Below are 22,375 nucleotides of genomic sequence, written 5' to 3' on the forward strand. Positions count from 1 at the left end.
TGCGGAAACATCTCGAATATCCAGCTGATAATTTGGGCGATCTCGTTGATTCGGTCCCTTTGCGGCTCAATGCAAACACACGATACATCTATCGGCGATGCACCCGGAATCTGATGAGGTTGCAGAGATCCGGACTGGGTGCTTCATCTTTCTGTTTGTTTCTGACCTGGCTCCGGCGTGTTTCAGCGATTGCATATCGCTGAGACGACGCCATTCGCAGGCGTGCATCAGAGGAACGCTTGAAAGCCAACTCGCTTTGGCAGCAACATGTTATACGACGGGAGTTTGTCTCGGGCACTGTTCCGATCGCAACGCCCGAAGATCGGGTTTTCGAAGTGACATCCTCTGGACCCGCGTGGCAGCCGCGGAGCCTTTCGTCGTCTTGCGCATGGGGTTGGGCTGGGCGTCAGCCTGTACCTCTTTTTTTTTTGCTTCCGCCGGAATCTGTCTACATCTCGGGGGAGGGACGGCGCATCATAAAATGTGCAGAAGGACCTGGAGATGGTCTAAGAGAAGGAGCTGGCGGGCTGCTTGGGTGGCGATAAGCACGGCCCTGCGTCATCAGTTCTGGGGGAGTAATTTTCTTTCTTCTGCTTTCCGCCATTTGGCACAAGTCTTGGGTTTCATGGTCGCGACATACTTCTCTGCATCAGCTGGCGTTCATTTCTGCAAGCATCTCCCGGTCTACTAGCCGCATGGCATGGCCACAGCAAGGGGGGAGGACATGGCAGGCTCGCCAGTGGCACGCCAGGAAAGTACACGGAGTGCGCCTGGTGAGCGACTTACGGTGTTCGTTGCTTCTCCGGCTTTGACCGAGTTGTCATCTTCAGGCTCGCCTACGAGGAAGATCCCACACGTGGCTCGAGTCGGGAGAATTTCTTTCTGGAAGCAGCTCGGCCGCCAGCACCTCTGTGCTTGCTGTCGCATCTATTTACCGGCCGGCCATAGGAAAAGCAGCGGCTTCTTATGAATGATGGTGTTAAGGGGGAAAAAGTGGGATGGGAACTTCGACGGACTTTTTTAGACGCTCTGCTCTTCTGGAAGCTCGGCTCAGCATGGGGGGATGCCGAATGCTGATCCTCTCTGTGGAAGACAAAAGTGGTTTTGGCTTGTGTGCCGTGTATAAATAGACAGTAAAAATATTAAAAAAAAGAAAAGGAAAAAAAGTCGTTGCTTTTGCACTGCACTGGTCTCTCATGCATCTATCTACTGCTGTATTAATTTAAATTTATCGTTCTTCTGGAACTCGGACCACCCGTGCAGTCTCGTGCAAGCCACTGAAGTTCTTGCTCGGTGGCTGGGGCTGCTGTGGGCTCATGACATCACGGGCGGATGCCGCGGTCTGGCAATGCCTTCACGGGCTTCAGGCTTTCGCACGAAGCTGGTCAGTATTAACTTCTGCTCTGGTCTGATTCACAGTACACCACTGCACGGCATGCGTCTTTGTGGCTGATGCCCAATCAATCCGAGGAAAAGGACAAATACGAAGCAAGTTGGTGGTGGTACCTTATGATCTACCCTGTAGTTTCTCGTCCTCACGAATGTGCTGTGGCTCATGACCTCGACAGTCCGCGGGTGCGTCATGTTTGGCAGACGTTCAAATGCTCCACACCCACCACCCTTCGTTGCCCGACGGGGCTGTCTCACCCTCCCGGCCACGTGGGTGGGTCACGCCGAGCCTTGTTTCGGCCGCCTCTCTTTGCCCTCGGGCAACGGCTTCTCACGCCTTGGTAGAGGGGGGAACTAGGAGGAGCCTACCTAACTGGGAGGAGCCCAGGGCAAGAGAGAGAAAGGGTCGTTGGAGCGAGGCTTCTGCTATTGTGGGCCCATCGGTTGCTGAGTCGAAAGAACCGCGGCCGCAGCAGGATCTCAGTTTCACATAGCCGAGTTGCTGAAGAGCAAGGGTTGTCGGTATAAGTGCTCAGCTGAAATAGAAACCCTAGTACCCGATCACCAACATTCTAGGAGGTGAGGGAGGGCGGCCATCTCCAAGTGTCTCTTACGTACCTCAGAGAGGTAGGTCAACATACAGCTCCCCTCCTGCTCAGTACTGTATGTACATTGACTCGGGTTCAAGCATGGCACAGCCCCCAAGACTGCGGCGCGGCCAAAGAGCACGACCCAGGAGCGTCTCAGCTTAGCCTTGTTGGCGGTATGGACGGGAGATACACGGCAGGAGGGGAGCCTCGCCTACGGAGTACGAAATACACACGAGTTAGTTCCTGCGCAGTCCAGACTCTAGGTGGGTGACTCCGATGCTGGCCAACGAACGGGCGGATCAGCGAACTACCAGCCATCAGGCGACCAGATTCCATCGTGCCTATCAACGCAAATGCCGTTCATCCGTCCTGTCCACTCATCCTTTCCAGCGGACGATCCCAGAAGTTTATCTAGTGTACATACATGTGTGTATCTATGACATCGCTCACACCTCATTCAGGCTGCGTCGCTGCCCTTTACCTACCAGGTTGATTGCTGCAGATATCAGACGAGGTTTGGGACGGTGCCTGAACTTACCACTGTAGTTTTGTCAAGGGAACTGAGTGAACCCCGCCGTCGGTGTGGCCTGAAGGTACGCCGCACCTACAACCCTGGCCTTTCGTCGTCCCTCCCCCTCACTTCACGGCCCCCCTGCCATTAATATCTTGGCCCCGCTCCGTGCCTTCCACTCCAAGGCTGCCTCCTCCCCAATCCCACCTGACCCTCCTGTTCCTGCCTCCTGCTTCCTGTCTTTTTTACTTTCTGAGGTTGCTTTCAGCGCCTCGTCAGCCCAAAACATCAGCCGACAGCTGCCCACATATTCCGTACACAGGCACACAGACACACAAACAAACAATTCAGGGCGTGCGACTGACTTGAAAACCTGACTTGATTGACTGCGTCTGGTAATGGCTTCGTACGACCCGTACGACGCCCCGGCCAGGGAGCGCACTACGCGGCGCTACTACCGCGAAGAGCGTCGCGACGACCGCGATCCTCGCTACTGGGAGGCTCGCGAGACCCATCTCCATGTGCAGCCGTCGCGCGATCTCGTCCCGCGACCGCGCGAAGACAGCGACCTGTCGGTCGAAGAGATCCGCCGTGATTTCCCCCCTCCCGGCTACTCATCCAGGGACATTCGCCGCGCCCGGTCCGCCGAGCCCGGGTATTATGACGAGTACGATGACCGGCGCTCCCACTACAGCCGAGACCGCGACTATGACGACTACGACCGCAAGTCCCACAAGAAATCCGAGGTTGCCTACTACGAGGAGGAACGGCGGTCGAAGGTTCGCATGCTGTCCAAGCAGGAGCAGATCATCGCTGCTGTAACCGGCGCCGCCCTTGCCATCGGCGGAAAGGAGCTCTATGATCGCCGCGAGGCTAGTCAGCACGGCACCGAGGTTCATCGGAACCTTCTGGCCTCCGCCGCCCTTGGTGCTGTCGGCGCCTTTGCCGGTTACCAGGGCACCGAGCTCTACAACAAGTACAAGGAAAAGGAAGAAAAGAAGGCCCACAGATCCGGTTACTACTCGGACGACGACGAGAGCGTCAAGGAAAAGAAGGGCCACAAGAACTTCTTGGAGAGCGCCCTTGCTGCTGCTGGGCTGGGCGGCGCCGTCAAGGCTTTGGCAGGAGGCGGCGGCAAGGACGACAGGTCGGACACCAGAAGCCGCCGAGGCAGCCGGTCCCCGTCGCGCTCACGCTCCGCCTCCCGCTCTCGAGGCAAGGACCGGGAGAGGGGTGGTAAGAGCGAGGTCGCCAACAAGGTCCAGAAGGCCGCCATGGCGTCCCTCATTGCCGGCGCTACCGAGGCCTTCCGCATCTCCAAGCAGCCCGGTTCGTGGAAGGGCGAAAAGGCCAAGCGCATTCTCACGGCCGCTGCTGGCGCTGCCACCCTCGATGCCGCTCAGAACCCGGAAAAGGCCGGTAGCAAGCTCGGCCTTGCCGAGGCCGTCGTCGGCGGCCTTCTCGGCAACCGTGTCATCAACGGCTCCAAGAAGAACATTGAGATGGACGAGCGGACTGGCCGCTCCCGATCTCGCTCCCGCGCCCGCTCCAGGGACGGCGGCGGCAGCGGCGTGAGCGGCCTTGCTGCTCTCGCGACCGCCGGCCTCGGCGCCTTTGGTGCCAAGAAGCTCATGGATAGCCATGAACGTTCCAGGTCCCGGCGCCGAAGCCCAGACTCGCGCGACAGCCGTGATGGCTCGCCCGATCGCCGCCACCGCAGCCGGAGCCGGAGCGTAGTGGACGCCGCGCGCCGGGGCCTAGCCAAGGTCGGCATCGGCAACGGCCCTGATGACGATTACCTCGATCGCCGCGACCGCAGCCGCGATCGGAGGCGCGACTACGACGACTATGAAGACTCCGGTCGCTCGCGCCGGCACCGCGATGATTACGACGACTACGACAGGGACCGCTCCCGCGACCGGCGCAGAGGTGGTGGAGGACGGGACGATTACGACGACGACCACCCCCGCCGCAGCGGTGGCCGCGACCGTTCCAGGCAGGGGAGACGTGGTTCCGTCTCTTCGGACGATCTGGGTGATTCCGACGAGGATAGGAAACGAGACAGGAAACTGAGAGGTAAGCAAATCATTACTACGGGTTTGGCCGCCGTGGCGACCATCCACGCGGCCCATAGTGTCTACCAGAGCATGGAGAAGCGCCATGCGAGAAATAAGGCAGTGAGAGAGGGCCAGCTAAGCCCAGAGGAGGCCGAAAAGCTGAAGAAGAGGGCCCTTCTCCAAGACGCAGCCGCGGTTGGTATCGCGGCACTCGGCATCAAGGGCGCCATCTCGGAAGTGAAGGAAGCTCGAGAGTTGAGGCACGAGATGCTCAAGTGGAAGGTGGAGAAGGAAGAAAGACACAGGCGGCGCCTTGAGAGACAAAAACGACTGGCAAACGGCGGCGACGGTGGTGGTGGCGACCTGGCCGGCAGACAGAGGGCTGACAGTTGGTCTGCGTCAGCTCCGCCGGGGGCCGACTGGCACAACGAGGGGCCCCGTTACATCGACGGGAATCCCTACGGCGCTATGGTTCCAGCTGGACCATCCGACAGGAGGTAGGACAGGGGTGGAACGCCTCTCGTCCTCGCCGCCCAGCCGTTCAAAAGCTTTGGTTTCGGAACACGTCGCACCAGATTTACAGCTATCCGGAATGGAGATATCACCCTGTCTCTTTCGCACTTCCACTGCCGCTGCTTCCGAGATGTGCCCCCCACACACACACACACACACACGCACATACACGCACAGATCGCGCGACCGCCGCCGCCTTTGGCAGCCGTGCCACCATTGACGCCGCCAACGCCGCAAACTGTACGATGGTCACCAACGCACTCTCGGTAGCACTGGGGCTCCTCGCTTGTGCTCAGAAATTCGCCGGCCAGGGGGTGATCCTGGGAAGACGAGATGCCGCCAGAGCTGGTGGTGGTCTGCAGGTCCCTCACCGCCGCCCCCTACGACTCTTACTCACATCCATGCTCTGGTTCTGGCACTAATGCGACATTTTTTTCCCTTATTTCCTTTCCGGTTGCACTTATTCTCACAAACTCTTTGGAACATGTTCTAATTGGTCTTTGCACCTGCACTAGACGATCGCCGCCGCCATTGAACTGTTGGCAGATTCGGGCCCTCAACAGTACCCCAACCGGCAGAAGCGCATCTCTCCGATAAGCAAATGCCGGCGAGTATTTGCCCAGCTCAGACGGCGGGGTCTTGTGCCACGACGACGTCGACACTACTCAGGGGCAACCACAACCGCCACCTCACCTGAGGCACACGTCAGCCATCGACCGGCAGGAGAGACCACACTCACTCGAGAATAACGAAGACGGCGACCTCCCGACCTAGCTGCCAGCCCTCGATACGGGTGTCGCATCGTCCTCATCCCGCCGTCGCTTCCTCCGCCTCTCAACGCGCCCTCGCCTTACGTTCCGCCGAATTCCTTCTTTCTCTCTCTCCCCCTCATCCCACTCTCCCTCTCTCTTCTTATATTTTTTCTCCCTTTTTGTGTTTTGGGGAGGCAGCGGCCATTATTTGGCTATCGATGATGGGGCGAGTAGCCAGCTTGTTGCGTCGAATGAAGCAATATATGTCGACCGACGGGGTGCCGGGATTTTACATGATTTCTTATGCCTCTTGTCTTGATTTTCACCTTCGCTTTGGATGACGGTTATGACTTGATGAAGAGAATGTGATGATGTCACGTTATGTTGGCTGCAGTTATGGCTGGCGGTTTTTGATCCTCCTTTGGGCTTCGGGACAAAATTTCTAGTTACATCTCCTTGGCGATTGGTGATGACACAGTCTCCAAGCCGTGTAGCGTGGTTACGTTGACCCGTCCCCACTTCCTTCGACGCTTGGTTTGACGCTGCTCTAGCAAACCGGCTTGACCTACGGACTGGGTTTGCTATGTAGACTTATTGTGAAGCCACTCCACTCCCGGTGCTGTCGTAGCTTCATTAGGGACGGGGAAGGATAGGCTTGCCTCACGGACACAGTCTTTGGGAGGGTGCACACCGGGAAGCAGTGACCGCGGACGCCCAAGACACGACAGCGGGGCACAACGGTTGGTCACCAGAGCGTTTTTCTTTCTTGGTACTGAGAGACACGGCCGCTGAATTCAGTCTGCTCCGTTTCGTGTGGCAGCACACGCCCTTTCCCGCACCGCCCTAGTACCCTCTATCTGGCACAGGGCGCAGCTGAACAGAATAAAACAAGCACTGGCAAAGCTGCTCCAGAAGCTTGCTCAGTCGCCTCCGGTAATGCTGCCGCCGGTCTGCTTCCAAGCATTGGCCATAGCCAGCAGGTTCGACAGGTTCTTTGCCTGCTGGTCGTCGGCGGGGAAGATGTAGTCGATGTACTCTTCCCACGTGTCGTCGTCCAGCTTTCTCTTCTTCTTGGTCCTGCGCGGCATCTGCTTCCGGATCTTCTCGATGTCCTCGGGCGAACCGTGCGTCTCCTCGAACTTCAGCCAGGCATTTAGCAGCGACACGCGCTCGGCCTTGAGCTCGCGGTCCTTCATGCTCTTGTGCGCACGTTCGAAGATGCGGCGGGCGCGGGCCTTGGCCTCCTCGCTGACAGGCCGCTCCTCGGCTTCTTCGGCTTCCTCCGCCTCGTCGTTTGCGCCCTCTTCCGCGTCGGGGACGTTGATCTCGAACTGGGCGTAGCTGATCCAGACCTTGGGGTGGTCGGCCTTCTCGAGCAGGCGCTCGTACAGCTGGCGAGTCCGGTCGTACTCGCCTTCTTCCTCCTCAAAGTCAATGTAGGCCTTCCAGACCACCTCGGGCATGTCCAAGACCGGCTGGCTGATGGCGAGCTCGAAGATGGCGCGGGTCCGGTCCAGGTCGTCGAGGCCACGCTCCAGTTCCGCCCATTTGATCCACGTCTGGCAGTTTGACGGGTTGTACAAAACGTGCTTCTCGTACAGAGTCCGGCACCTCTCGAACTCATAGAGCTTCTGCTCCAGAGTGATGTACTCCTTGAAGAGTTTGTCTTTGGGGCACATTCCAATCGCCCGCCCCAGAGCCTTCCGCGCGGCGGTCAGCTGCCCCTGTCGGATTTCGAAATGCGCCTTGGCCACCCAGATCTTCGCGAAGGTGAACTTCTTGTGGGGTATCAGCTCCAAGCAGGTGTTGTAGATCTGCCGGGCACGCTCAACGTCCTTTGCCTCCCGCTCTTCCCATATCGCGTAGAAGAGGAAGAGGAAGATGTACCTTCTCCAGTGGCGCTTCTCCTGGGTTGGGGGCACCTGGGCAATGGCCCGTTCGTAAACCTCCCTGACGCGTTCTGGGTCGCCGCCACTCTCCTCCAACCGGGCAAAGTCGAACCACACGTCGTAGTTCTTGGGATTTTCCTTCACCTGCTCCTCGTACAGCCTCCTCCGCTTGGTGAGGACCACGTCCTCGACGCCCTCTTTGTCGCCGAACTGCTTCTCGAACGTGGTGTATTGCGCATGGAGCGCCATTGACCGGGACCGGGGAAGGTTGTCGAGGCCAAATTTGTATATGGCGCGCGCTCGCTCGTACTCCCTCTGGCGGGCCTCGAATCTGGCGAAAGCGATGAACAGCCTCTCGTCCACCTCGTCGTCGCCCAACGTCTCGGCGATGGTCTGAATAGCGGTCTGGAAGACGTCACGGACCATGTCGCTCGTGCCGTACTCCTCCTCGAACTTGGCCCACTTCAGCCAGGTCCTCGGCTCCGGGTGCACCCTCGTGAAAGCGTCGAAGATCTGCCGGGCCCTTTCGTACTCTCCGTAGCGCTTTTCAAGCTTGATGTAGGCGTTCCAGGCGTCCTCGTCAGGCTGCCACTTCATCCACCGGTCGAACACTTGACGCGTGCCGGGGACGTCGCCGAGCATCTCCATGACCCAGACGTACTTGTACCAGAGCTTGGAGACGCGCGGCAGCCGGGTGACGGCGCGGTCCAGCAGGTTCCGAGCATGGTTGATGTTGCGGTTCTTGATCTCGGCCTCGATGTACCTGATCCACAGCTCTGCGTTGCGCGGTCAGACGGCTCCCAGGCATGATATTTTTTTGCTACAACCCCTCCCTTCTAAGAGACTGGATACTTACGCGTGTTGTTGGGATGCACATCGAGGGCGCGCTCGAAGACGGACCGGGCGCGGGCAAATTCCTTTTGCTCGAGCTCCCACTGGGCATACTGGAACCAGTTGGCGAGGCGGAGGCGATTCCGGCGGATGTAGTCCTCAAACTCGCGGCGTTTCCGGCCCTGATACTCCTTCAGCTCCTCGAGGTCGGCAAATCGCTGCGTCGGCTTCTGGAGCGCGGTTTCCTGGCGGTCGACGGCTTCGCGCAGCAGCTGCTCGGCCGAGATCTGCACCGGCGCTGGCGCCTTGTTCTTGACCCTGGGCGGGCCTCGCGAGGACTCCATGGTGGCTCGACGGCTTTGTTGGCGCAAACGGTGGCACTCCTCGATCGCGGCACAGGTGCGAACGGTTTTCCGGTGCTGGTTTGAAGTATCCCAAGCTGCACTGTCCGGGATTTACACGAGCGATCGTACCAGCAACACTGCAATGGCCCAGTGAGACAAGGCTGCATCGTTATGGTCTGTGCATCAGCATCGGCGAACGACAGTACCTGCCGCGGTAATTTACACTGAATTGCTGTGTTATTTAGGGTTGCTACTGTACGAATACAAAATACACCAGTGTACGGAATACGGAGTCATCGTATGGATACCTAAGGTAACTAACTGACCATGGCGAGTCATCGAGGGAGCCGCTGCGGGCCATAACTTCGGTAACCGAACAGCCGGATGTTACTCTACGACGCGACTTGTTGCTCTCCTTCATCAACTACTAGGTCCATCAAAGCACGGCCGTCGCCTTGCCTCACCCTGCATTCCTGTTTCGACTTCCAGCAACGTGTCGTCAAATAATTAACGATTGCACCGTACGCGCTCGCCGCGCAGAGCGCACGAACACGCGGCAGTCTCTACCAAGATGTCAACCCTCGCGGACGAACTCCTTCAGGACTTTGAAGGATCCGGATCAGAAGCTGGTGGCGATGAACACGACGACACCCTGTTTGGCGAGGCTGGTCTCTCAGGCCGCACCCATGCCAATGGAGAAGACACCGCCATGGAGGAAGTGCGCGACGAGGATGAGGATGCAGACGAGGACGCCGACATGATGGACGGGCCCGACGGCAACGCCGCTCCGGGGGCCGACGTCGACGACGACGACACGAAAGCCAAGATTGAGAAGATGCAACTGGGTGGCGTCCGCGATGTGCGCTCTGTAGCGGGCCTCATGAAGACTTTGACGCCCGTCCTCGAGGTTAGTAGAGCCCTCCCCTGGTCTCCCCAGCCGATATCCTTCAACCGTGGAAAAGCGTTTACATCTGTTTTCCCGAGCAATAGTCCTGACAGTTTGTCTCGAACGCTGCAGAAAATCGCACACTACCAGTCGCAACCCGCCGAGTCGATGAACAACGTCGGAAATGTGGAGGACCATCCCGAGTACCACCTCTTGACCCTGTCGAACAGCCTATCGACGCAGATCGACAACGAGATCATGCTCGTGCACAAGTTCATCCGAGACCACTATTCTGTACGGTTTCCCGAGCTCGAGACCCTTATCACCAATCCCCTGGAGTACGCAAAGGTGGTTGCCATCTTGGGCAATGGGCCCATGGACTCGGAGAGCATCAAGTCCCTCCAGGCATCAACAGACAACCCGCTCGGTGTGACGCTCAAGTCGGTGCTCGACGGCCCCTCCTTGATGATCGTGACGGTGGAAGCCACTACATCCAAGGGCCGGGCGATGTCGCAAGAGGAGCTCCAGAGAGTGGTCCAGGCTTGCGAGATGGTCATTGCGCTCGACAAGGCCAAGAAGACCCTGACGGAGTATGTGCAGTCGCGCATGAACATCTTTGCGCCGAACTTGACGGCACTCATCGGGTCTCTGACGGCAGCGCAGCTGCTCAACCAGGCTGGCGGTCTCACCGGCCTCTCCAAGACGCCAGCGTGCAATCTACCTGCGTGGGGGTCGAAAAAGCAAGCCAGTGCTGCGCTAGCCACAAACGTGGGCATTCGTCACCAGGGCTTCATCTTCCAGTCTCCCGTGATCCGGAGCATCCCAAGCGACCTCAAGAAGCAAGCTATCAGGATGTTCGCCAACAAGATCGTCATGTGCGCGCGCACCGACTGCTTCCACCAGTTCCGCGACGGCTCGGAGGGAGAACGGCTGAAAGACGAATGCCTAGACCGTCTGGACAAGCTTCAGCAGAAGCCCCTGAGCAAGGGCGCGCGCGCGCTGCCTGCGCCCGACGACAAACCGAGCAGAAAGCGTGGCGGTCGTCGGGCACGCAAGGCCAAGGAGGCGACGGCCATGACAGAGTTGCGCAAGGCGCAGAACCGCGTAGCATTTGGAAAGGAGGAAAAGGAGGTCGGCTACGGGGTCGGCGACAGCACCATGGGCCTAGGCATGCTCGGGCTGCGCGACGACGGGCGGCTGCGCGTGGCCCAAATCGACCAGCGGACACGGGCCAAGCTCAGCGCGAAGAGCAAGGGCTGGGGCGGCGCCAGCTCGCTCAGCGGCAATGCCTCGTCTCTCAGGGGACTGACCTCGGGCGGTGTCAGCAATCTCAGTCTGGCGAGCAGCAAGGGCCTCCGGACGTCGGGCGTGGGCACTACGCTGGGCTCCACCGCGGGCACCGTGTCCTCGCTCGCGTTCACGGCCACTCAAGGCTTGGAGCTCGTCGACCCCAAGTTGCAGGCTGAGCTAAGCCGCAAACGTAAGGCCGACGAGGACCGGTGGTTCAAGAGCGGTGCTTTCACGCAAATTGGGGGTGGAAGCAAGGACAGTGACGGATTCAAGAAGCCCCCACTGCCGCCGAGCAAGAGGCTGGACACAGGGGCCACCAAGACACCATCATAGCTAGCGTTACGAGATCGTGAGCGAATGATGCAAAGCAGCACAGCTCGATTTGGTTCGTGCGACCCTCAGTTTGCACAAGGATGGCGTCTGAGCGAAATGGCAGTTGATGGTCGTAATCTGCGCGGAATCTACACTAGGGGATTGCTGGGCTGGTGAAAACGGACACCGATCAGACAACGCTGGACTGGACGAATTTGATTCGCCTGTATCTACCTAGGTAGTCAATCCCAAGCAACCCTCACTCGAAGTTGCTCTCTTCCCGCATGAGGACGCAGGAGACTGTACGTTGGCAAGAATGCACGATAGTCATCTTCCGGACACGCGGTGCAAGCGACATCCTTGGACGCAAGCAGCTGTCGCGGGTGATTCGCCACTATCAATGGAGCACTCGTAATCAGGGTCTAGGCCCCTGTAAGGTGAAGGGTCTAGGCCCTGGAAGGTGAGGGGAAAGGGACCCCCTAGCCCCGCACCTGCCATCGGCTCCCATGGCATTCTTGCAAATTCCCATGTCTCACTTGGGGGAGCTGACGCCATGGCGCTAAAACGTGCGCGCCAGGACCCCAGGACCGCATGTACCGACTTGGTCCCTTCCATGTATCCCCCTCAGAAGGGCCTCTTCCGACCCTTTCCTCCGCCACCCGACTCTTTGCTTCTCCTCCTGCCCATGGACCCTTGGGTTTCGGCCCAAGCAGATATCTCAGCGCACTTACCTTACTCAAGCTAAAGCTTTTCTTTCCCCCAAATCTGCTAGCACGCTTTTTGTTATCTCTTGCGGATCGTTACCCAATTGGTTATGTACCTAGGCGTGCGCCCTGTGAGAGTGAGAAGGCGGAGAGCCACGAGTGAGCGATTGGCCGAGTCTCACGCTACCGTGTAGGGTCAGAGAGCCGGTAGGAGGGGAAGGCCGCGTCCGTCTTGGGTCATTTTCACCTTTCAAAATATGGGTGTGTTGCCGTTTGTAGGCGCGGTGGGCTGGAATTGGTTGTGGGGCCAGCGCATTTGTGGCCGGCCGGGTTTTGCCGGATGGGATTGTTGTGTTGTTGTCTGATGTAGATGCCAATGTCGGGTGTCGCAAACACGATGCGAGAAGGGCCCTCGTTGTCAGGTTAACCGTGGTTGAGGGGATGTGCTTCGTCCCGGCTGGTGCGCTTCTCTGACGCCGCCGCCGTCAGCGAGGGTGTTGCGGCCATCAGCCGACTTCGGTCGAATCTCCATCGTCTTCTTCAAGCCATGGCCTGTGTTGCCGAAGTGCAGAATCTCGCGCGTCGCTGGCTGTAAACGAGAGCATCGCGGGGATGGGAAACGATGCTGGTGTGTTTTCACGGAACTGCGGCAACGGACCCGCCCGCCGATCGATCACGCAGTCTTAACACCGGCAGCAACAACAACAGCGAAGCCTCGGGTTCATCCCCTGCGGCGGGCATCGCCTAACGACGTTAGGATGAGTTACCAGTCTGCCGCGATTCTCAAGTTTGAGCGGTTGATCAACACGAGATCCGCTTTGCGCTTACCCAGACAACTCATCTTGGACGATAATCCGGTTCCCGCAGACTACGCCGGAAACACCCGTTCGAAGACGGGTTTCCAGATGGATATCCGTATATACTGCGGGAGACCCTAAGCAGAAAGGAGAGCACTCCGGGAAGATGAGAAAGGGGCGGCCTATCGCCAACTCTCTCACGTTCCATGAGCTTCCACGCGGACCGCATGCATCGCGCGAGACCCGGACCTTTCACTCCGGCTAGCTGCTTTATCCCTCTCTGCAGCAGCGAGCCGGGATTCGCATCCCTGGATTGCTGCGCTCTCTTAGCGCTGTCCCGTTGTGCTGTTTTTGATGTCATCAGAGCGAGGAGCTTCGGATCCATTGGACAATGTTCGACAGCACCCCATGCCCTCCCTGTCTTGCCCCTCACAAGGCTCCATCGATTCCTGCATCACTACGGATACTCCCCCGACCCCTGGCCTTCCACCCCACGCTCGACGAAGGCGTCGGAATCAGGGACTCGCAAATTGCCAGCCCCCCCGGCGAACAGCAAAGCGGAGGTGGGGCATGCATGCAGGGCGCTTCGACGAGAGCCCATCAAATTCTCGATTGCCGTGCAAAGGCTCGATCCCGACTGCCATGTCCAGGATTAACGTGCCGCTTGGATGCCTTTATGGGGCAGGAGCTCGCTCCATTCCCCAGCCCTTGACACCCGACTACACAGTAAGTCACGGGCAAGGTACCTTACACTCGTCGATGAAACAGCACTCGAGAGAACCTCGTCGAAGCAACCCACTGTTGGCGCGAGCATGATGGCAAGAGCGGGCCCTCGCTCTTGTGCAGACAACGTCCATGTGTTGCCGACTGCAGCAAACAAGCCGGACCCTCTGCTTCTCGCTGCTGTCTTGCCCTCTACCGAGGCGCTCTGTCAGGTGATCTTGATGCATCTACCTTCAGTACAAATACTATAGTGTATGGTAACCCAACCCGACGCTTGACCCTTGTTAGGTACCTACCTACCAGGTACGTAGTATTGGTGGATGCTGGCCGCAAGAGGTGTCTTCTGTTGGTTGCGCCCTTGAAGTGTTGCTGGTGTTGGCGGTTGGCAATCGTCACGAACCCCCGGTCTGCCGGACTGCGCTATACCTCTGTAAACGGAGTGAGTAGGGTGAGTATGTCGTCCAAATGCTGACTGCGACGCGCCTCACGTCGAAGCTATTGCATGTAGCTCTGTTTTTCTTGTAAAACGTCTCTCCAGAGAGTCTTAACGCCACTTCTCACACCTACATACATAAATGTCCAAAGGATGGGAACTATCACAGCAGCAAATCCGTACAACAGTGTCCGGAATACTCCGCTGGATAGCGCACACCGGAGTGAGTCCGAGAGAGTGGAGATGTCAGCTTGGCCAGTGTTTGTGATAGGCTGGGGCTCCTCTGTATGCATTTTGTGCATCCGTGCATCTCGGTAATCGGTAAAACGACGGGGGGAAGCGACCCGCTTTTGCATCTTGAACAACATCTCACAGCCGCGGTGCTCGAGCGTGCGTATGGCGACGTCGACATGCCTCAGATTCCCTAACGGCTCTCTCAACAACGGCGGGGGGCCTATCGTCCGGCCAGTATCTGAGCATTTGAAAGCAGCATCATGTCGTCACAGAATGTAGGCGACGCGTTCTGCAGCAGAGTCTTCCGTCACATGCGAACAAATTTTGGTGCTGCAGCGGCGGCTGACGTTACCGTTCTGCAGCCCCCGGCGACAACTCCGTGGACAGACATATATATAACCCAGCGCTTGCCGTCGGTGATTTCCTGCTCGGTTGGGTAATCATCTTCTATGCTTTCCCCTCGACAAGCCTCAAAATTGGATTGCTTGTACCCAAGCGTCTGGGATATTCGGTTTCGCCTGTCAACACTGTCAACATGTCTTCCGGCTCAACATCTGGCCACGCATTTCCTGGCGCTGCGCCTGCCGGTACGCCTTCCGGCACACCAGCCGGCGTTATGACTTCTGAAACAATGGCTGGCAATGCGGCTTCCATCACACCAAGCACTTCCGCCAGCGCGAACCAGTCCGACCGGTCGAATGACCAGACACCGCCGTCTGGGCCAGCAACAGTGGGACAGAGGACTCGTCTGACGCCAGAGCAGAGAAAGGACAACCACGTCGCATCAGGTAGGCCACGGCTGTTCAAGTTGCGCTCACGCTGGCTACTTCCCGGCTGTTGACTGATGCGTGCGAGCAGAGCAAAAACGGCGGATGGCCATCCGGCAGTCGTTTGAACGGATTTGCGAGCTTGTGCCCGGCATGGCCGGCCAGGCTCGCTCCGAAGGTCCCGTACTCGAAGCGACGGTCATGCATGTCAAGAGGCTGTTGCTGGAGCGGCGGGAGATGATCCGCGCGCTCGAGGCGAACGGCGTACCCGTGGAAGATAAGCTGAAGGCGTAAGTAGGAGCCCTTCCCCGCGCATGTGATAGGTGCGTGTTATTCACGTTACTCTAGGCCTTTGGAAGCTCTACCAGAGGGCTGCCTTGACAACCTGGAGAATGAAGACCCGAATCCGGAGAACTAGGATCTGTTGGACACGATGAGCCTTTGATCACCCGGGAATTGGGAGCATGAAGGGCTATTGGATATAACCCTGTTCCGTGAGGTGGATTGGACTTCTGATCTTTGATTCTTTTCTGCTTTCCTGTTTGGCTCTCCTCTGCCTTAAACTTGTCAAAGAGGACGTCAGGGCTCTCTGTAGCCATCTAACCCATCTGGACCTTCCCCAGACACTTGTACGGGATACGTTTTTACTGCATCAAATTGACGCGCTCCCTACCAAATCCAGTACCTACCTGACCTACCTACGTACCTCGGTACCTTCCAGGTTGGTACACTACTATACTGGAGGTAAAGCACCCAGGCGCCCCAGATTATTCAAGCACAGGAACTATCTCAGGAAACTATTTCCGTACTGTTTGTGTAAATAACCTAACAAACGCCTGGACCCTGCAGCCGGCAAAACCGGCTCCCCTTGTTCTCTGGCTCGTCTGGCTCGTGTGGAGAAGCAATTGCTGACACCCCTGCATGCCACTGACGTCACGCTCACGGATATCAATCACTCCTTCCGCCCCGAGAGGCTCCCGTTCACAGACAGGCGGTGCGTTGAGGTCTGACGAAGGGACAGAGATGAATACCACGCGATATTCAGGGTAGGTGTCAGTCAAACTTCAGATACGGTGTGTGCACCAGAGGATCAGTTTGGATGGTAAGACTGTGAGTTCTTCGCTGGTGGGGTCTCAGTGCAGCTTGGAAACTGACGACCCCATTAAAAAGACCACACACTTTCATTAGAAGGACCACACAGCCTGCAGTGGTCTGTGCGCCACCCACCAAATCTTGCCGCGACCATCACCACGCGGCCAAGCTAACATGTCGCTACAAAAATTGCAGAGGGAAGGCATTTGCAAAGGCGAAAACCAGCCTACATGCTCATCAAAGTCGCTGGCCATGGCATAGGATGACGACAAACACGAGCGCTATAACGGGGGTTCCGCCAACTGCCGTGCTGTAAGCGGAACGCACCGTTGGCGGTACGCGCTGCCTGTCACCTTTGCAGGAGTGTATGCCAATTGCTGATAAACTCCTTATCGATAGATGAAGGTCATGTGACTAGTCATCAATCTTGGCCGCTTGGTGATTGGCCGAGGCAACATTTTTGTGGGGGCGCACGGACCCCATTACCTGTGTGGTCCTTCTAATGAAAGTGTGTGGTCTTTTTAATGGGGTCGGGAAACTGAGAGTTCTTCGTTGGTGGGGTCGCGATGGGCTTGGAAACGCCACTTGCACTCCGCAGACGAATCATGCGATTTTTGGCTCAGCTCACCTCCTGCAGGGCCGATAACGTTGCAGCGGACAGGTTAGTTAGTTTACACAGTAGGTAAGCTGGGAAGTGACCCCGGACAGCCCGACCCAGGCAGTCGCAACTACCAGAGCTAGCTGTGCTTTCCATATGTACATCAGGTAAACAAGGTAGTGTCGGGTACGGCACATGCACTAGCGTGGCTCTGAGTGCGGCTCTGAGTGCGACTCTGATCAGCATGCTCTTCTGGGAACCCGGAGGAGACGGGCAGAAGCTGATCCTCGTAGCGGAACCCGGGAGGCGACAACTCCTCGGGGGGAAAGGGCAGGTGCACAATCACAGGCCACGATCAACATCCTCACATGCAGAGAATGCAAACTACATGGAGGTGGTAGATTACCGGCCTGTGACCGGGAAACATCAGTGCGAAGGCAGGGAACAAAAATGCAGCGCCAAGTCCTGTGTTCGTCATAGTGAGGAAAGCACAAGCTTTACACTGCATGCACAGCTGCAATCAAATTTTGCCTGCAAACCTGGAATCAGCTGAGGGTCCTTCTTTTGCAGCGAATTTCGTCATCGGATCAATTCCCTTGAGTGCTGGGTTACCAGGTCCGTCTGGAAGGGGGAGGGCCAAGGAAGGGGCCAAGACACAGCAAGGACAACCTCGCAGCTGCCAACTCTCGTGGGCCTCTGCAATGCATCTTGCTGTCTTCCAGGTTCCATGGCAACAGGTGCCGCTTTACTTTGTAGAAGCGGCATCCGACGCGAGCGGGAGAGTGTCGCGGGAGAAAGGCTCCGCTCAAGACAGGCAGGCCCAGAATACCTTAAGGTACCTGTACCTTTCTGGCCTCAGCTCATTGCCGTGGCCGTCCCCGCTCAAGCTCAGGTACCTACCTCGTATGTTGTGTTGATGCGGTGCCGAGAGCGACGGAATTCAGGTGGTCCCTCCTCCTCGGTACCTGCCAAGGTAGTGCATGTACCCGGGAGTGACTTCAGTGGGGCAGGGCTGCAACGATCAGTTGAGTGAGGACAGGGATCAGCGAGTCAGCCATAGTGTACTCCGTAGTGTAAACGCACACCCACCCCCCCCCTTCCCTGCCCCGCTTCTCTTCGTGTCTCTCTCCCTGTCCCGAGAGCCCCATGCATGCTGCAACGATTGTGTGCAATTGTGACCGCATTGGAAAAAGAAGGCGAGCGCCTTGAGGACGGCCCCCATGCGCCTTGCGCTGCGATCCCGTATCCCTGTGATCGAAAACTGATGTACGGAAGTACTATGTACTGATGACCTTAAAAGGCAGGTTGGGGGTGCTGCTCAGGGTTCTTTCCAACTTCGCTCTGGTTCTGCCTCTTGCCTGATCCCGATCTCTCCTCGAGGCAAGAGTAGCTAATAACCTATCCCCTCTTTCTCCTGCCGTCTTTCTTTGGGCGTCCACTCGGATGCAAACGTTGCACCGGGCGCTCACTCAGCCGGGTGCGTCCTGACGGTCAGCACACCTTCGCAGCTGTGCTGTTGTATACCCTCCTACATCGTCGCCGTCCGTTCCGAGGCGTTAGCTACCCCCTTTCATAAAGCTATTCCGCTCTTCCCTATCTTCTCGACAGACCCTAGAAAGCCATTCCGAGCCATTCTCTACCTAGCATACTACTCCACCGAGCTCCAAGCTCAGGATGAAGCCTGCACGCGATGCGCGGGGCCGCCGGATCTCGCTCCTAAACGATGACGACGGCGACTTGGGCAGCCTCGCTACGGCGGCGTCCCATCCCTTACCCCCGCTGACGGCATCGACGCCGAACACTCCGCAGCTGCTCCGGGCGGACTCGTACGGTTACCAAAGTAGCACCGAGCCCCTGTCCCCCATGACGCCTCTCAGCGAGTCGGCGGCGCGCTTTGCTCCCGCCGTGGCCGACTCCCACTCCGTCTTTGGCGAGTACGGCGCGGATGCCGCCCCCTACGGCGGCGCGAAGCGGAGGCCCAGCGTGTACAGCGACGGCCGGCCCACCTCGTACGAGAACGACGCCGTCAGCACGGCGGCCGCCACCGAGAAACGCCCGAAGCGGTACCCCTGCCGCTTCCGGGACAGTCTCGGCTGCACCGGCGAGTTCTCCACGTCGGGCCACGCCTCGCGCCACGCCAAGATTCACACCCAAGAGAAGAGCGTGCCGTGCTCGTTCCCCGGCTGCCCCCGGAAGTTCACCCGCAACGACAACATGAAGCAGCACCTGGCCACCCACAACAAGGACAAGCCCCGCTCCTCCGCGTCCCGCCGAGCCTCGGCCGGCACCCAGCCGTCACAGCAGCCCCACCAGCAGCCGCAGCAGCAGCCGAAGCGAGACGACGAGCCGTCCCCCAAGCGCCCGAGCCGCAAGCGGTCGGCCGCGGAAGCGGCGGCGGAGGAGCGCCAGCTCGAGCTCAGCCTGCCCATCCACAGCCGGTCCATCCTCGGCCGGCCCGGCTCCGAGCCCCCGGGCGTCAGCGGGCTCGACGTGCTGGTGATGGCGGCCGCCCAGCAGGAGAAGGAGGAGGGGAGATCAGCTCGCTTGGCGACGCGCACCCGGCCTTTTCAATGAGACCAACCTCCAAGGTGCTTGGACCCTTTTTTTTCCCTCCCCTCTCTTTTCCTCTCTCTCCCTTCTTTGCTGGCGGCTCTTGGTCCAGAGGGATTCGAACTTTTTGGCGTGTGGTTTTGGTGGCATGAGTCTTTCCTCGCGCACATGCTTGGTGGGTAAGAAAAGCAGCGGCAAATGGGGTGTCTTACGTCATGGTCATGTCTGAAGGTCACAGGTGCACGACTTGGCGCCCGGAGTTGGTTCTGTAAGAGAGGCTCATTGGCAATAGGGGTCAGCATATCCAGGGGTGATGGGGCGTTATCTGCAATGGGTTGTTATATGCTTACTGGATTATCTCTTAATTACTATTCCTTTTTTCTCCCCCGGTGGGTGGTGGCGTTGATGAACTAGGGAGCGACTGGGCGTTACTTGCTGGCAGCGGAAGTTCTTTGCCGTATCTTGTCTCTCTGTTTTGGTTTACTTCTTATTCTTCTCCCGAGAAACACTACTGTAATCTCTTCTTTGATTTGGTTGCGACTTCGGTATCCAGGGAGGCCTGTGTACCGTCTCAGCGCATTAAGGAGATGCTCGCAGGAGGGGAGCGGACGCTTGGGCAATGACGGAAAAGGGGAATGCGGACGATACGGACCGCGGCGATCAATTGCAAAGGAGAGGCAGGGAGGGCTCTGCAAGCTCGTCTCTCGCTTTATCCGTCGCTGGGGATGAATATACGGGGTCGGTTTCGCCCTGGAGAACTCTGGGGGCAAAGATCGAGTAAATCTCGAACTAGCCCGAGTCTCGCGTGGCCCATTGCTGGGAGGACACCTGTGATAGTTAACAGAGCAACAAAAGACACATACTTGGCGCAAAACAGGGACAGCGGAGATGAAGAGACATTAATTACACCGTAGTGAATCAGCGACAACCACCTTACAGGTACAGCCAAATATGCATGATTGGGGTATTTCGTAGCCCGGACGTCCATGCTCTTCTCCAAATCATTCAGTCGAAGTTCGCTAGCCTCGCAATCATCGTCTCATTTTGTCATTGAATGGCAGTCCCCCTCGTCATCCCGTCCTCCCGGGCCATAATCACCATCTCTCAATCACACCCCCCAAAGCTCCTCATCCTCGGCACACATCCTCGCCATCTCGAACTGCTCGTCCGTCCGGCAGACCAGCACCCGCGGGGTGACCCCCTCCCTGCCGACGTCCTGCACGACCCACCCTTCCCCGTCCGCGGCCCCGACCTCGTTATTCGCCCGCTCGTCGAGGGCGAAGCCGAGGCAGGCGGCCTGCTCGACCACGGCGGCGCGCAGCCGGGCGCTCTTCTCGCCTATGCCGCCGGCGAACACGAGCGCGTCGACCCGGCCGCGCAGCGAGACGAAGTAGGAGCCGACGAAGCCGCACACGCGGTCGACGAAGAGGTCGAAGGCCAGGCGCTTGCTGCTGCTGCTGCTGCTGCTGCTGCTGCTGCTGCTGCCGCCGTCGTCGTCCGACTGGCCCGCGATGACGGCAAAGTTGGTCGTTCCCGTGAGCGCCTTCCACCCGGACTCTTTGTTGAGGATCTCTTCGGCGCGGGAGATGTGGAGGTCCTTCGTCGAGGCGGGCGACAGCTTGCCTACGTCGCTTGCGTAGTGGAAGACGAGACTGGGAAGGTAATAATAGGAGTGTAAGTACGGCGGGGTGGATAGGTTTAGGAGCGAGTTGTGGTTTGGGGGGAGGGGGCAGGGGGAAATTGATTGGCTGATTGAGGGAAAGGAAAGAAAAGGGGAAAACGAAAGGAGAACACACTGACCTAGGATCAACGCTCCCGCTCCGTGTGGCGCCTGGCAGCCCGGCGAGGGGCGTAAGCCCCATGCTGGTGTCCCAACTCTTACCCGCCTTGATGGCACAGGCGCTGGCGCCGGAGCCCAAGTGCAGCGCGATGAGGTTGACCTCGTCCGGCTTCTTACCGAGGAACTCGGCCGTCGCGCGGGTGATGAAGGAGTAGCTGATGCCGTGGAAGCCGTACTTGCGCAGCCGGTTGCTGCGCGCGATGTCCTGGTTGATGGGGTAGGTGCGGATGTGCTCGGGGATGGTGGAATGGAACTGGCTGTCGAAGCAGGCGATGTTGCGCGCCCCGGGTAGTTCTTGGATGCAGAGATGCACGATGCCGAGGCTGTTGGCGTTGTGGAGCGGAGCCAGGTCGTTCAATTCCTCCAGATGATGGTAGGTGCCGTCAAGTATCAGCTGCGGCTTGGTGTAGTCGCCGCCATGGACGATCCGATGGCAGATGATGCCGATGTCGTCCTTGCATTTGATCTCCGGCAGGTCGTGGTCTCGGACCAGCGTGTCCAGGATGAGACTGAAGGCATCCCGTTGCCCATTGACCTTCTCGTCGACCTCGCGGTTCTTGATCACGGCTTGGGCGCCTCGCAGATACTTAAGCGTAGCCGGCGCCGCCGTCAGACCGCTCACTTGAGCTTCCGCAATCTGCGCTGGCGGCTGTCCGAGCTCAGCGCTGTACACCGAGACCTTCACCGACGACGAGCCCGCATTGACGGCCAGGATAACTTTCTTCATTTCGTTTTTTTTTCTTTCCCGGATGGATTTGCGGAGGATCCGAGTCCGCTTGGAACCCGACTTTCGCAATGCCGAGTGAGATGTTCAAACGAAAGCGCCTCGCGGGGCTCTGTTCGCTCGCCCGTGTTGAAAACAGGGGCACTTACAGTCTTACACCCACTAAACGGGGCAGTTGGTCATGGGCTCCCGGTTTGCGCAACCGATGTAAACGCTTATAACCTCGGGTTGGGACGAACAAAGGAAGGGGAAACCAAGGAGCTTGTGTATGTGTACTGTACCTTCTTTTGTAGGGCAGTAGGTGCTGAAAAGGTGGGACGATCCATGGTATGACGTCGTCCAGGGGCAGAGTGGCTTGCTCCGGCCCGTAGCGGGGCCGTCCGGACGGCCTCGACAAGGGGCGGGATGATCATCCCACCAGGCACACCGGGCTGGTGGCGCTGGCCCCACCAACCTCGATCTGCTTTGGGCCGGCTACATACATAGGTACATACCTACAACTGTTGCGGTGCGCCGTACGTGGAACGATACATACCAACATTTGCCTTT

At 58.3% G+C, this 22,375-nt stretch overlaps 6 protein-coding genes across 6 annotated transcripts; 4 read left to right on the forward strand and 2 right to left on the reverse strand.

Moving 5' to 3' along the window:
• The first annotated feature begins 2,589 nt into the window (after positions 1-2,589).
• On the forward strand, positions 2,590-5,220 carry THITE_2113079 (uncharacterized protein). The gene has a single exon (XM_003652029.1). The coding sequence runs from the start codon at positions 2,889-2,891 to the stop codon at positions 5,046-5,048; it is 2,160 nt and encodes a 719-aa protein (XP_003652077.1). The 5' UTR covers positions 2,590-2,888; the 3' UTR covers positions 5,049-5,220.
• A 974-nt stretch (positions 5,221-6,194) lies between these two features.
• Positions 6,195-9,050, reverse strand: THITE_2113082 (uncharacterized protein). The gene is made up of 2 exons (XM_003652030.1): positions 8,558-9,050; positions 6,195-8,477 (listed from the first exon to the last, which is right to left on the reverse strand). The coding sequence occupies exons 1-2, from the start codon at positions 8,874-8,876 to the stop codon at positions 6,733-6,735; spliced, it is 2,064 nt and encodes a 687-aa protein (XP_003652078.1). The 5' UTR covers positions 8,877-9,050; the 3' UTR covers positions 6,195-6,732.
• Positions 9,051-9,313: 263 nt separating this feature from the next.
• On the forward strand, positions 9,314-12,018 carry THITE_2065460 (uncharacterized protein). The gene is made up of 2 exons (XM_003652031.1): positions 9,314-9,783; positions 9,895-12,018. Exons 1-2 carry the CDS (start codon positions 9,448-9,450, stop codon positions 11,383-11,385), a joined length of 1,827 nt encoding a protein of 608 aa, XP_003652079.1. The 5' UTR covers positions 9,314-9,447; the 3' UTR covers positions 11,386-12,018.
• Positions 12,019-14,419: 2,401 nt separating this feature from the next.
• On the forward strand, positions 14,420-15,696 carry THITE_2065463 (uncharacterized protein). The gene is made up of 3 exons (XM_003652032.1): positions 14,420-15,043; positions 15,114-15,312; positions 15,371-15,696. Exons 1-3 carry the CDS (start codon positions 14,791-14,793, stop codon positions 15,438-15,440), a joined length of 522 nt encoding a protein of 173 aa, XP_003652080.1. The 5' UTR covers positions 14,420-14,790; the 3' UTR covers positions 15,441-15,696.
• Positions 15,697-18,193: 2,497 nt separating this feature from the next.
• THITE_2113093 (uncharacterized protein) lies at positions 18,194-19,373 on the forward strand. The gene has a single exon (XM_003652033.1). It carries the CDS (start codon positions 18,387-18,389, stop codon positions 19,284-19,286), a length of 900 nt encoding a protein of 299 aa, XP_003652081.1. The 5' UTR covers positions 18,194-18,386; the 3' UTR covers positions 19,287-19,373.
• An 833-nt stretch (positions 19,374-20,206) lies between these two features.
• Positions 20,207-21,935, reverse strand: THITE_2113096 (uncharacterized protein). The gene is made up of 2 exons (XM_003652034.1): positions 21,063-21,935; positions 20,207-20,914 (listed from the first exon to the last, which is right to left on the reverse strand). Exons 1-2 carry the CDS (start codon positions 21,827-21,829, stop codon positions 20,371-20,373), a joined length of 1,311 nt encoding a protein of 436 aa, XP_003652082.1. The 5' UTR covers positions 21,830-21,935; the 3' UTR covers positions 20,207-20,370.
• Positions 21,936-22,375: the final 440 nt, after the last annotated feature.

The sequence above is a fragment of the Thermothielavioides terrestris genome, chromosome 2 (assembly GCF_000226115.1).
Source record: "Thermothielavioides terrestris NRRL 8126 chromosome 2, complete sequence".
Lineage (NCBI taxonomy): Eukaryota > Fungi > Ascomycota > Sordariomycetes > Sordariales > Chaetomiaceae > Thermothielavioides > Thermothielavioides terrestris.

Bases quoted from the DNA above. Each gene is read 5' to 3' on its own strand.
- THITE_2065463 (XM_003652032.1), top strand. From the start codon at position 14,791: ATGTCTTCCGGCTCAACATCTGGCCACGCATTTCCTGGCGCTGCGCCT. The intron at 15,044-15,113 runs GTAGGCCACGGC...GCGTGCGAGCAG, and splicing joins GGACAACCACGTCGCATCAG to AGCAAAAACGGCGGATGGCC. The intron at 15,313-15,370 runs GTAAGTAGGAGC...ACGTTACTCTAG, and splicing joins GTGGAAGATAAGCTGAAGGC to GCCTTTGGAAGCTCTACCAG.
- THITE_2113096 (XM_003652034.1), bottom strand. From the start codon at position 21,829: ATGAAGAAAGTTATCCTGGCCGTCAATGCGGGCTCGTCGTCGGTGAAG. The intron at 20,915-21,062 runs GTCAGTGTGTTC...TTACCTTCCCAG, and splicing joins AGCGGGAGCGTTGATCCTAG to TCTCGTCTTCCACTACGCAA.
- THITE_2113093 (XM_003652033.1), top strand. From the start codon at position 18,387: ATGAAGCCTGCACGCGATGCGCGGGGCCGCCGGATCTCGCTCCTAAAC.
- THITE_2065460 (XM_003652031.1), top strand. From the start codon at position 9,448: ATGTCAACCCTCGCGGACGAACTCCTTCAGGACTTTGAAGGATCCGGA. The intron at 9,784-9,894 runs GTTAGTAGAGCC...CGAACGCTGCAG, and splicing joins CTTTGACGCCCGTCCTCGAG to AAAATCGCACACTACCAGTC.
- THITE_2113082 (XM_003652030.1), bottom strand. From the start codon at position 8,876: ATGGAGTCCTCGCGAGGCCCGCCCAGGGTCAAGAACAAGGCGCCAGCG. The intron at 8,478-8,557 runs GTAAGTATCCAG...CGCGCAACGCAG, and splicing joins TGTGCATCCCAACAACACGC to AGCTGTGGATCAGGTACATC.
- THITE_2113079 (XM_003652029.1), top strand. From the start codon at position 2,889: ATGGCTTCGTACGACCCGTACGACGCCCCGGCCAGGGAGCGCACTACG.